The sequence below is a fragment of the Acomys russatus genome, chromosome 31 (genome assembly GCF_903995435.1).
Source record: "Acomys russatus chromosome 31, mAcoRus1.1, whole genome shotgun sequence".
NCBI classification, from domain to species: domain Eukaryota; kingdom Metazoa; phylum Chordata; class Mammalia; order Rodentia; family Muridae; genus Acomys; species Acomys russatus.
This window is the reverse complement of record NC_067167.1, coordinates 807,108-819,467: the sequence shown is the minus strand read 5'-3', so window position 1 is coordinate 819,467 and position 12,360 is coordinate 807,108. Positions and strand designations below refer to the sequence as shown.

Here is a 12,360-nt window from a genome sequence, read left to right as displayed (position 1 = left end):
GTAGTGAGGGCGCCCAGGTTTGGTGGTCCTTAGAGATCTCCAGAGGATCCAGCCTCAACTTCTGCGTCTGCACACGTACCTGCCCCTCTACCCCCGACCCCACCCCCACACGGAGCTCTTCTCTGCGCCCTCTGCTCAGTCCTCAGCTTTATTCCACTCTCCAGCCCCGCTCTGGGGAGAGAAGGGCAGGGGTGCTGCGGTTGTGGCCTGAGGCTGTGTGGTGAGGCTTGAGGCTGATTCTAGATGCCCACCTACCTTCACCACAAAGCAGGATTTTATGACGGGCTAGGAGAAGGGCGGCAATACAGGGGAAGGGTCGCTGGGAACTGGCGGGGGACCTTTTTTGTCTGTTTGGGTTTTGCTTTGTTGTTGTTTGTTTGTTTTTGTTTTTGGATTTTGCTTTTTTGTTTTTTGAGACAGGGTTTCTCTGTGTAGCCCTGGCTGTCCTGGACTCACTTTGTAGACCAGGCTGGCCTCGAACTCACAGTGATCCACCTGCCTCTGCCTCCCGAGTGCTGGGATTAAAGGCGTGTGTTACCATGTCTGGCTGTCTGTTTTTTTGAGACAGGGTCTCTCTGTGTAGCCTTGCCTGTCCTGGAGTCACTCTGTAGACCAGGCTGGCTTCAGACTCACAGAGATGCACCTGCCACTGCGTCCCGAGTGCTGGGATTGAAGGTGTGCGCCTCCACGCCCCGCTCTTTAGACCTTCTTATGTCCCCTCTGGGCATCCTTAGATTCTCCTGACCCCCCACCCCATTTCCCTGGACCCACCTAAGTTCACGCTTAAATCCTTCTGAGCCCTCATAGACTCTCCTGGCTGCTTCTGGGTCCCCTTTAGTCCCCTGTAGATCTTCCTGATGCTTCCTAGCTTCTCCTGGACCTTTCTGGCTCCTCATGGGTCCACAAGGTCCCGGCAGCTTCACTGTTTTTGGCTTGCTCTCATGCCGAATTAGCTATACCAAATTGGCTGAGTGTCACAGGGATGGAGCAGGACTTGTGCCTGCTCACAGTAGGTATTCCGTGGTGTCAGGGGAGCGCCCTGCCAGATGCGCGTCCTCATCTGACACCGATGGGCTGCCCCGACCCCGGGGACTCCGGAGCTGCCCCTGCCTCCGCTTTTGAACATCAGAGTTGACAGTGCCAGGCTGTGGCCCGCCCCAGGGCACATGCCTGTTCCAGATGAAGGGGGATCTTTTATGTTCACCCTGGGAAGATGTCAGCCGGGCAGGTCGCCAGAGTGGAGGGGGAAAACGGGGGGTACTGGCTGTCAGAGGACCTGCCATGCTCGGAGACTACTGTCAGCCCAGGGGTCGTAAAGGATGGTGAACTCGGGGGATCTTGGCCTGTGTCTGCACTGGGGGGGAGGGGAGGGTCTTGCTATTCGATGCCTGGCTGCCTGGTGTCGTCCCCACCCCACCCCCGCGCTGACACCTGCCCCAGCGGTTTTGCATAAGATTTTTGCATATAAATGGCTGGCCCTGGGCTGCAGTCACAGATTGGGCTGTGTGTGCTTGCATGTGTGTTCACATACCTGTGGGCTTTTTGTTTGTTTGTTTTTTCAAGAGTTTCTCTGTGTAGCCTTGGCTGCCCTGGACTAGCTTCGTGGACCAGGCTAGCTTCAAACTCACAGCGATCCGCCTGCTTCTGCCTCCTGAGTGCTGGGATGAAAGGTGTGTGCCACCATGCCCGGCCACACACTTCTGTTTGGGTGCAGAGACCAGAGGTCAAGCTTGAGTGTCTTTTCTCAGGAGCTGTCCACCTTATTTAACTACTTTGCTTTTTGTTTTTTAGTGTATTTCATTTTTATGTGTATGTACGTACATGTATCTACATGTGTGTGTGTGTGTGTATGTGTGTGTGTGTATGTATGTCCCTTAATGAAGCCAGAAGGTGGTGTTGGGCCCTGGATCTGGGGGACTAAATCAAGATCTCCTGCGGGAGCAACACACACTCTTACACCGCTGCGCTGTCTCCACTGTCTGGTTTTTTGCAATTTGTTTTATGCCAGGTATAGTGGCCCACACCTTTAATCCTAGTCCTTGGGGAGCAGAGGCAGGTAGATCTCTGAATTTGAGGCCAGCCTGGTCTACATCGGGAATTGCAGACTAACTAGTGCTACTCCCTGAGACCGTGCCAGTCAGTCCGTCAGTGGGTGAGTGAGCTCATACACACCTCTCACTTCAGTTATAGCCTCCCCAAAGCTACACAGCCTTATCATGACCTTTTGAAAAACAAGCCAACTGATGACCCTCGGGATCAAATCTTTGATTTTGTTTTGTTGTTTGAAACAGGGTTTCTCTGTGTAACAGCTCTGGCTGTCCTAGAACGCTCTCGCTCTGTAGACCAGGCTGGCCTCGAACTCACAGTGATCCACCTGCTTCTGCCTTCAGATTTAAGTTGTGTGCCACCACTGCCTGGCTCCTCACTTATCCCACATCCCATCAGTTTCTATTCAGTATTCCAGCATATTTTGGAGACAGAACTAGGCCAGGGAAAGGCTGGACCAGTCAGGAAGCTGGTCCCAGAAGCACTCAGCAAACAGAAGTTGGGCTCCTTGGCTGGCAGAACCTGGGCTGTAGGTTTCCTGACCTAAAGGGTAAGGCTCAGAAAAGGGGGTGGCTTCTCAGGTTCTGATACCCAGTCACACAACCTGGTGTCCACTGCACCCCGCTCTGGGGTCTCAGTTTCCCTGGCATCTGCACATTCGGGGGTGGAGGCATTTTGCTTCCTGTCTTATGGAGACAAGGTCTGGCCTAACAGAGGCTGTGGCACTTAGTATGTGCTGAGGCTGACTTTGAACTCCTGATCCTCCTGACTCCACACCGCACCTGCCTGTTGCTATTCGCTTAAGACTTGCCAAATTGCTCCTAAGTGGGAGTGTGGAGAAGCTGGTTCACAGTAAGCCCCATCTCTAATGGACTCTGCTGCCCTTATGGGCTAGGGTTGCACAATTAGGTGAGCCAGCGCCTGAGAGGGCAGGCCTGTCTGCCTGGAACAGAAATGACCGGCCAGCTGCTGGGTCCCTGTGGGGTCTATCCCATCAATGCGCTTTTGTCTTATAAAGGCTCGTGGGCCGTCTCTGCCTGCCAGCTGGGGGCTGGGACTCATAAACCCTGCGATCCCCAGGGAGGACTCCAGAGTCATTTCCAGATTGTTCGGAGGCTCCTGCGCCATCCTGGGCTCTGAGAGGCATGCAGTCAATATCCACCCCTCTTTGGTTGTGTTGTCAAGAGCCCGAACGATGCGGGCACGGGCCCTTGCTTCTCAAGGGTAACCACTGCTCTGGGGGTGAGCCCTACACAGTCCCCACTTTTTTTTTTTTCGAGACAGGGTTTCTCTGTGTAGGTTTGGCCATCCTGGACTCACTTCGTAGACCAGGCTGACCTCGAACTCACAACAATCCTCCTGCCTCCGCCTCCCGAGTGCTGGGATTAAAGGCGTGCGCCACCACGCCCGGCTCAGGCCCCACTTCCTAACCCCTCATTGTGCCGTCCTTTCTGGATGTTAAGAGCCATAGGCCTGTCTCAGGACCCTAGGAAAGGAGAGCATGCCGGCTAGGGTTGTTGTGGGGGGGAGGGCTTGTCTTATGGCCAGAACCGCAGCTTCACCACAGGTAGCTAGGAGTGGGTGCCCTGGACTTCCCTCAGCAAAGGCCCATGAGGACACTGTGTAGGACCTCAGGCAGGTCCTATCCTGTTCTAAGGGCTCCACAAGAAGGGAGCCGCCCAGGGATCTCCAGGTGCAGGTGCGCACTGTCGATAGCCCGGCCGCTTGGTCTGGGGCAACAGGCTTCCTCGGTGGATGCAGGTGCAGTGCCCTCTGGTGGCTGGAAGGCCAGGGAGGTATCTGAGGGACCACAGGCTGTTCCCTCTGGTCCTCAGGAGACCCTGCCTCCCCTAACCACCACCACTCTGGAATGTGTTGTGCTAGGACCAAAGCTGCCTCCCATTTCTCTGGAGCCAGACTATGCAATACCGCACCCCCACCCCGGGCCAGATCCTGAGTGGAAACGAGCTGGGTGTGAAGCTGCCTGACCACTCCCTAGCCCCACCTACCTCCCACAACCCAGGACGCCCCTGGAGGTTGGCCAGGACAGTGCAGGAAGGCAGTGATGGCCAACAGTGCCCTCATGAGGCCAGCTTTTCTTCCACACCCTAGGACAGTGGTTCTCAGCCTGTGGGTCAGGACCCCTAGCCATAGTGGAGCACGGGGCGGAGCATTGAACCTTTTTTTTTTTTTTCAAGGGAACACATATTAGGTATTCTGCGTAACACATTTACATTACAATTCACAACAGCAGCAAAATTAGTTACAAAGTCGCAGTGAAAACACTTTCATGACTGGGGGGTCATAATGTAAGGACATTAAATGAAGGTTGAAAACGAGTGACCTAGACTGTGCCCATCTGTGATTCCAACATTCACTGTCATTAAAGATGGGCTCTTGGAGCCAGGCTGCTGGTGCACACCTTTAATCCCAGCACTTGGGAGGCAGAGGTGGGTGGATCTCTGTGAGTTGGAGGCCAGCCTGGTCTACAAAGTGAGTCCAGGTCAGTCAAGGCTACATAGACAAACCTTGTCCCGAAAAACAAAAGATGGTGTCTTGGAACCCTAGGCAGCAAACACACACGTGGTGGGTAGGTCTTTATTTGTGCGGTGCCAGCAGGCCCAGCCATGGTGCCCGTGGTGGGGATGGGCAGCCCACCAAGAAGTCAGGGCTTGGCCTGGCCCATCCTCCTGACCAAGGACCAGGCCCCACCCCCGACTCCACAGGGCCGCAGTGACACGCGTAAAAGAGGGAAAGGAAAATAAAAAACCAGAAACCCCTAAGGAACGAATTCTCTGCATAGAAACCTCATTTAGTTTAAACTAGAGACGGGTGCTGCGGGTGCCTGGCTTCCTCCAGGTGGGCGTCTGGCAAGGTGAGGCTGTCTTCACCCAGGGTGGGATAGGTGGGGTTGGGTAGGCTCAGGTCAGGACAGGGTGGGACAGAGTGGAGGCCGACGCTGGCTGGGGTCAGGCACGCTGGCGCCACTCCCCCTGCCCTGCCGCTCAGCTGGCGTTCCTCTGGCGCACGTTCTTGTCATTCAAGTGATGCCCGCTGCCCTTCCTGAGACACAGAAAAGGCTCAGGCCCACTTCTGAGTCTGGATTGTCCCAACAGCAACCACCCACCTCTCTGAACCCACCCAGGCCCATGAAAAGTGGATGCCCACATTGGGGAGCCTGCCCCCCACTTCTAGAAGACCCCAGCAGCTTCCCAGAGCCCACAATGAATTGGACTTACAGCGGGGCGGCACCAGGATCGTCCTCTGTGATAACGAGCAGCCAGGGGGGGGAGGGGGGGGAGAGACACAGGTGTCAGTGTCTACCAGGCTCTTCCCAAGGGAGCCTTGTGGTGGGCAAGTCCACTGCAGCCCCACACTGCCACCCTTATGACGCTGCACAGGTGTCAACACCTTCTGAGGCCAACACAGCCCAAGCCCACCCAGCTGCTGCCTGAGCTACAGGACACCACCAACTTGTAGCCAAGTGAGGGAGAGAGGGAAGGGTTGGCCATGAGCAAGTCAACACGCTGCGGGTCGCCCCACCCACTCACCCAGGCCCACTCACCGTCCAGGGCCTGGTCTGGCTTCCGACGTTTCTCATAGATAAAGATGATGGTGACCAACACCAAGACCTCAGTCACGATGCCTAGGAAGGGCCAGAGGGCGGCCATGCGGCTGCGCACTCGCAGCTTGATGGTGTCCTGGACACTGCCCTCAGAATTGGTGGCATTGCACATGTAGGTGCCGGGGTCTTCATTCAAGTTCAGGGTGTTGATGATCAGCTCCGTCTTCTCAGGGGTGGAAGTCACAATAAACTTGTTGTCAGAGGTGTTGGTGATGAGCTGGGAAGAATGGCTTGTCATGTCGTGCCAGGGCCTTCCCTCCTTGTTCCGGGGGATGTGCCAGGCCTGCAGCCTCATGCACGCCCCCCGCCCCATGCCCACAATCTCTACCACAGTCCTTGACTGTCCTACCACACTGGCCCTCACCTCATTCCCAGTGTCATAGACCTTAACCCAGGACCACTCAGTGACAGGCGGGTGGCTCGAGTCGGACTTGCAGACCAGCTTCACCGTCTCTTCCTCATTGGCATGCTCAGACTTCTTTCCGACTTTGATCCTGGGTAGCCCTATGAGGATGTGGAGGGAGCTTGATGCCAGCGCAGAGCCTGCCCGTAGCCGTAGCCACAGCCCCAGCCGCAGCCCTGCACACAGCTACCTCCTGGCCCCTCTGCTTACCTTTTACACTGATGTCACCTCTGCCTACAGGCTCGGGAAGAAAGATGCAGGAATATTCACCAGAGCGGTCATCTGCGTCCACCCTGCGGGGACGAAGTGCTAAAGTAAAGAGCCTGCAAGGCGTGATGTCCCCATCTCCACCCAGGCTCTCAGTGCAACCACAGGACCTCAGTTCCCACCATGCTACAGTGAGGCTGCGTGGAGGCCTGGCACAACTGTGGCAGCTCTGAGGCAAATTCCCCATGGGCTGTGCTTTGTGGAATGGCACCTAATATGGTCCTCTGAGAATCATGGACTCACGAGTACTGCATCTGCAGGTCGGGCAGCGAGTCCTCCAGTAGTAACTTGCCACCTCTCATCCAGCGGTGGCCAACAACCTCGACGCCACTGCTGTTCAAAGAGCAGGTAAGGTGTACCTTGGAGCCAAGGTCCTGGACAGAGGTGATGATGGTGCCCGCTGAGAAGACACAGGGAGAGTCAGCTCAGCGCTGAAGAGGCTCGGCCCACCAGCCTGCCCCACACCTCTAACTAGGTCACAGTGGTCTACAGCCCCAATGTCTAAGGCAAGCCGGTGCCCCACTAGAAACCCATTTCCAAAGTAAGAGACTCAGCTGCCCAGGCCCCACCTGCTGCTCTCACAGCTATATGGCTCATTACTCCTAACTCTCCACGGAGCAAACCACTTAGGTGCCTCATGTTCCCTTCACTCAGAACTGGAAACTAGCCCCCACAAGGTCCTGGGGAGGCTGGATCCCTCACATTTGCAGTAGACCCCACCCCCACCAGACAAACACAGGGAGGCTGGGAGCCAGGAGAGCAGGTGCGCAGAGCAGAACAGGATGGGAGGGCAGGATGGAATACAACGGACCAAAGGCCTGCGGTGTGAGCTGAGAACCCACCTGCAAGAGGACAGAGCCAATTGGCACCCAGCAAGGTGACACGGATGAGTGTCCAGCCTACCCATGTCCCCAGGTGGGCCTCAATGAGTGGTAGGGCAGAGCAGGATCTGGTTCTACGAAGTGGGAATCAGGGTTGGGTGGCACAAGAGGTTAACAGAAGGTGCCCTGGCCACTCACGTTCAAGGACCACCACGCTCGCCTGGGCACGGACCCACTTGACCCTGGGTGGTCGGGTCAGGTGGTTGCGGTCAGGGTCACTGCTGGCCCGGCATTCGTAGGTGCCTACATCCTCTGCGGCAAGCCCATCAACAGACAGCGTGCTGGCTGCATGCTGGCGGTAGGTGGCATGGATGTGAACGCGGCTCTGCCTGGCGCCGTCCCAGAGCTGGGAGCAGCTGTCGTTTGGGTTATTCCCTTCAAACCACCACTGAATCTCAGGGACAGGGCTGCCCACAGCCTCACAGTGCAGGACCACACTCTCCCCTGCCCATTGCTCCTGCGACAGTGGCGCCTTGAGAAAGCCAGCTATGGGAGAGGGTTAGCACCCATTAACAAGAGGTGAGAGAAACAGGCAGGCAGGCAGGACAACTGCCAGGCCTGCCACACCCCACTTCTTTTCTGCTTGCAGAGGGAAGTATCAAGTTAGGTGGAAACAAAGACAAAGGGGCTGGTAAATGTGGTTGCTGCCAAGCCTAAAGTCCAAAGTTCAATTCCCAAGACCTACATGGAGGACTTGTGTGCAACCAACACACAGAGGGAGGAGGGAGAGGAGAGAGAAGAGAGAGGGAGAGGAGAGAGAAGAGAGAGGGAGAGGAGAGAGAAGAGAGAGGGAGAGAAGGAGGGAGAGAGGAAGAGAGGGAGAGAGAGACAGACACACACACAGAGAAAATTTAATTAAAAAAAGAAACAAAGCCAGGCGTGGTGGCGCATGCCTTTAATCCCAGCACTCAGGAGGCAGACGATCACTGTGAATTTGAGGTCAGCCTGGTCTACAAAGTGAGTCCAGGACAGCCAGGGCTACACAGAGAAATCCTGTCTCAAAAAACCAAAAAGAAAAAGAAAGAAAAACAAACAAGCCAGGCGTGGTGCGTGCCTTTAATCCCAAGGCAGGCAAATCCGAGTTTGAGGCCAGCCTGGTCTACAAAGCAAGTCCAGGACAACCCAGCTGGTTACACAGAGAAACCCTGTCTCAAAAAAACAAAAACAAAACAAACCCCCAAGAACCAGAGCCAGGTGTTGTGGCTCACCTGTAATCCCACCACTCAGGAGTTCCCAGGCAAGATGGGCCACCTGTTTAACTCTGCCTCCAAAACAAAAAGTGAAGATAGGGCCTCCCAGCATTTCATAGGGGCCTGGAACACTCAGACCCAGGGGAAAGGCAGGTCCTTTGCATGTCTCCACATGACATGGATGTGTCTGAAGGTACAAGTGTGTGGGTTTGGGGCCTGCCAGAGGACCAAGAATGATACTTATCACCTAAGTGGCCCCAGGGCCCCTGGGGTGTAGAAAACAGCAGCTTTGGTGGAGGGATGGTTTCCTGGTAACGTATAGTACAGAGTGGAGATCTCCTAGACTGCCCAGCCTGCAGCTCTAGGCAGTGAGGAAGGTGGCTGGTGAGCACTCCAGGATGTCTGTATACACACCATTTCATCATGGACTGTTAGTCAGGAAAGACAGGTGCCCACGGGACCCTATAGCCCCACCTGTGTTTCTGAAGAGACACTACGGGTGTCATTCATCTGGGACAGGACTGTCATGTTCCAGCAACTACATGCTGGGCCATTGGGACCCACTAGGTGGTCTATCATCTGGTCTCAGGAATGCAGGGTGCCCTGTGGTACTCCCTGGCACCCACCCACCTCTCTACATGGGGACCTCTGGAAGGTTATCATCTATACTGCCTAGGGGTGACCAGTAACTCTGACCTCAACTTCAGGAGTTTCCACAGGGCCTCGAGAAGTCAAGCTGGGAGTCTGGCCACATAATCTGTAGCCCACAGCTTGCAGCCGTCACCTCAGTCTAAAAACAGAACCCTCCTCCCTGCCCACTCACAGCCGGGTAGGAGCAAGGCCAGACCCAGCCACTGGGTAAACAAGCCAGCATGACGGGGTGCAGGGAGGGGGCGCTGTGGTGGAGGGCAGTTCACACCCAGCCTCCTGCTATCCAGTGCTGGCCCAGGCTGGAGCCTTGTCACCTCCCCCACCATGCAACTTGGTCATTTGAGGTACTAGGGTTAAGACAGACCTGGGTGAACCCATCTGAGCAAGACACCCTGCAGTGAGTTAGTTGTCTGACTGCCCTGGCCAGGGAGGCCACACTGGCTACTCACTGAGAAAGCAAGTGTATTCCTGCTGTGTGAAACAAGGGTGTGGAGCTCTTCAACCATCCTGGAAGAAGCCCTCGCATCAAATCCCAGTCTCACACAACGAGGAAAACAAACCAGAAGTGCCCAGCCCTCCAAGGTGAGAGCCCCAACACTGCGTAACAGAAAACACATGGAAGGCTGTAGGCGACAGGGACCAGCCTGGAAGCTATACTTTGTGCTTGGCTCCCAGGCATGGCAAAGGTCTGCTTAAGGCCAGGCAGAAAGGCTCTTGTCCAACCAGGCTCCCCACCCAGGATGGAGCAGCTTATCAGCTGCATCCACCTTGCCAGGGGGCAGCTATCTGCACCCGAGAGCCGGACTCACGGGAGAACCTCAAGATGTTTTGATGGAAAAGTGGGTCACGATTAACCCTGGGCAGTGCTGCCAGCCACAGCCCCCTCCCGAATGTACTGCTGATGGGGGTGGCAGTTGTGTGCCCCACTTCTCCAGTGGAGCTTTGGTTCTGCCCTTTGCTTGCTGTCTGAGGAGGCAGAACAGCCCGTGGACTCCAGGCCTGCCACAAAGCCTTCCACCTCAACCTTGCCACGACCTTGAGTACCTCCCTTCCCCACCTGGGCCAGGCTCCAGGGTGGAGCAGGCTATGTGCTGGGCCACAGCCACTGTAAATCCCACCCAGAATGAACCTCCCTTCCCCACCTGGGCCAGGCTCCAGGGTGGAGCAGGCTATGTGCTGGGCCACAGCCACTGTAAATCCCACCCAGAATGATAATGCAACAAGTCCCTGCGCCAGAGGTCCAGGGCCATTCCCAGGCGAGTCCTGGCCAGTCCTCGATCAGATGAGTTCCCAATCACCTCGGAATGTCCAGAGGTCCGGGACCTCCATCTCCCTCCTTGGCCAGGGGCAAGGACAGGTGGCAATTGCCAAGGACCAGTGATGACTGATACAGCCTCTGTGGACCCTGGCGGGCCTAGGAGCTCGTTCTGGTGAGTATAGGGACAGCTGGGAACACCTGAAGATGTATCTAGTTGGGACGGGAACTGCCCTTCTCGGGGACTCCCACCCCACCGCCACATGATGACACCTGGGCAGTGACTCCACTCAGGCCCAGCCTTCCAAGCCCTAGGACACAGTACCCCCAGGGTCAACGCTCATCCTCCAAGACTTGGGGTCACCACTTACAGGCATCGTTGTCCCCACCCCATGGCAACTTACTGTCATTCTTCAGGTTCCCCAGGCAGTGCTGTGGCCTCCATCAGCGTGCATCACGGTCCCCAAAGCCCCCCAAGGCTGATGGGAGACTCCATTACTCTCAAATCCCACAACATCAAGGACACTGTCCCCCAAATTCCCAGTCATCTCTCACCCACATGCCCAAATTTGGAGAATCACCTCCAGACACTTCTGTGTTCTAGGTCACCCACCTGCCTGGTCCCCCAAGCGTGGGCCACTAAAATGGCGGCTCCTTCCACCCCAGACCCTCCAACCCTTGGAGACAGCTTCTTCAAGAAAGGTTGTCTCTCATCCTATTCTTCCCAAGTGGTGACACCTAAGTGGCAGATCTAACTCCATGACCCCCCCCCAAAACCTGCCTAGTCCCCCAAGCGTGGGCCCACTAAAATGGCGGCTCCTTCCACCCCAGACCCTCCAAACCTTGGAGACAGTTTCTTCAAGAAAGGTTGTCTCTCATCCTATTCTTCCCAAGTGGTGACACCTAAGTGGCAGATCTAACTGCACGCCCCCCCCCCCAAATTAGGGACTGTCACTCCCAACACTCCCCGAGCATGGACACCAATCCAGCAGTTCTTCCAGTGCCTGGTCTCCCAAACACGGGGTCATTTCCTGACATGTTCCCCTGGGTGGGGACCTCCCCCAAGAGGGCAGCTTCCTCAGCTCCTAGAACTCTCCAAATCCGGAGGCAGCCACCTGTGGTGCTGCTGTCCCCAACCCCAAGCCCCACAAACCTTCCCCAGACGTCCTACAATTCTCTCCCGCCCATGATTACTTTACAGTCCCGTCTCTCCGGCGGCGGCGGGGAGCCCTCACCGAGGCGGCTTCTTTTATCCTCGTGCTCCCAGATGCCAAAACCAGGAGGAATTCAATCTCCAGGGTCGCCTCCCAGCCTGTTACCCAGGTGGGGACACCCTCCACTCAACCTTGGCGATGTTGCCCCAGAACCTTACTGTCCCCCCCCGACCCCCGGCCTCAGGGTCACCTCCTCCTACACCTTCCCCACCTCCCCCAAACCTAAGCCACTAACAGTCGCCGCTGTACCCCCAAGCCTCCAGAGTCACCTCCCAGTCCTATTCCGGGAGTCGGGACAGGAAAGCAGCGGCTCCATCATCCCCAGCTGTCCCAAATCTGGCGTCTTTTCCACTCCTGGACTCGAGTCCTCAGGCTAACCGCCCAGCCCATACCCAGGTGGGAACAACCGCAAGGTGGAGGCGGTTCCCTCCACCCCCGGCTCCGACAACCTTACAATGTCTCCCCGGAGCCCAGCAGACCCCTAACCTTGGCTTGTCTGTCCAGGCCGCACCCCTACGATGACCTCCCTGCACCTCGTAGCCCCTCCGAGGTCTGGGGGGTCAACTCACCGGTCACCCACAGCCACTGTAATCCCTCCACTAACCCCCAGCCCCGGGGAACCAAAACTGTGGCTCCCACACTATCAGGTCCCCCTAAAACTGCGGCTCGACCTAGATGTCCCCAGACTAGGTCCCAGCGCCTCGGTCTTACCGGCCGCGAAGGCGCCTTGGCCGCCCAGGAGCGTGAAGCCCAGCGCCAGCAGCAGCGCCGCCGCCATGTCGCCTCGTCCAAGCGCGGCCGGGCAGCGGCGCTATAAGAAGGGAGGGA

The 12,360-nt window shown here is 56.5% G+C and overlaps 1 protein-coding gene across 2 annotated transcripts; it reads right to left on the bottom strand.

The window, feature by feature from the left end:
* Nucleotides 1-4,630: 4,630 nt before the first annotated feature.
* On the bottom strand, nucleotides 4,631-12,360 carry Bsg (basigin (Ok blood group)). Of its 2 annotated transcripts, XM_051139852.1 has the most exons (8): nucleotides 12,244-12,325; nucleotides 7,361-7,708; nucleotides 6,585-6,741; nucleotides 6,285-6,367; nucleotides 6,036-6,175; nucleotides 5,612-5,888; nucleotides 5,286-5,310; nucleotides 4,631-5,109 (listed from the first exon to the last, which is right to left on the bottom strand). In XM_051139852.1, exons 1-8 carry the CDS (start codon nucleotides 12,308-12,310, stop codon nucleotides 5,052-5,054), a joined length of 1,155 nt encoding a protein of 384 aa, XP_050995809.1. In that variant the 5' UTR covers nucleotides 12,311-12,325; the 3' UTR covers nucleotides 4,631-5,051. The 2 variants fall into 2 exon arrangements, with proteins under 2 accessions (XP_050995809.1, XP_050995808.1); XM_051139851.1 differs by lacking the exon at nucleotides 7,361-7,708 and having other exon boundaries at nucleotides 12,244-12,360.

What these genes read in the sequence shown, in the direction of transcription:
- Bsg (XM_051139852.1), bottom strand. Translation starts at nt 12,310, where the DNA reads ATGGCGGCGGCGCTGCTGCTGGCGCTGGGCTTCACGCTCCTGGGCGGC. An exon ending in CCAAGGCGCCTTCGCGGCCG is followed by an intron (nt 7,709 to 12,243) that starts GTAAGACCGAGG and finishes CCTCTCCCATAG; the next exon opens with CTGGCTTTCTCAAGGCGCCA. An exon ending in AGGTGACATCAGTGTAAAAG is followed by an intron (nt 6,176 to 6,284) that starts GTAAGCAGAGGG and finishes ACATCCTCATAG; the next exon opens with GGCTACCCAGGATCAAAGTC.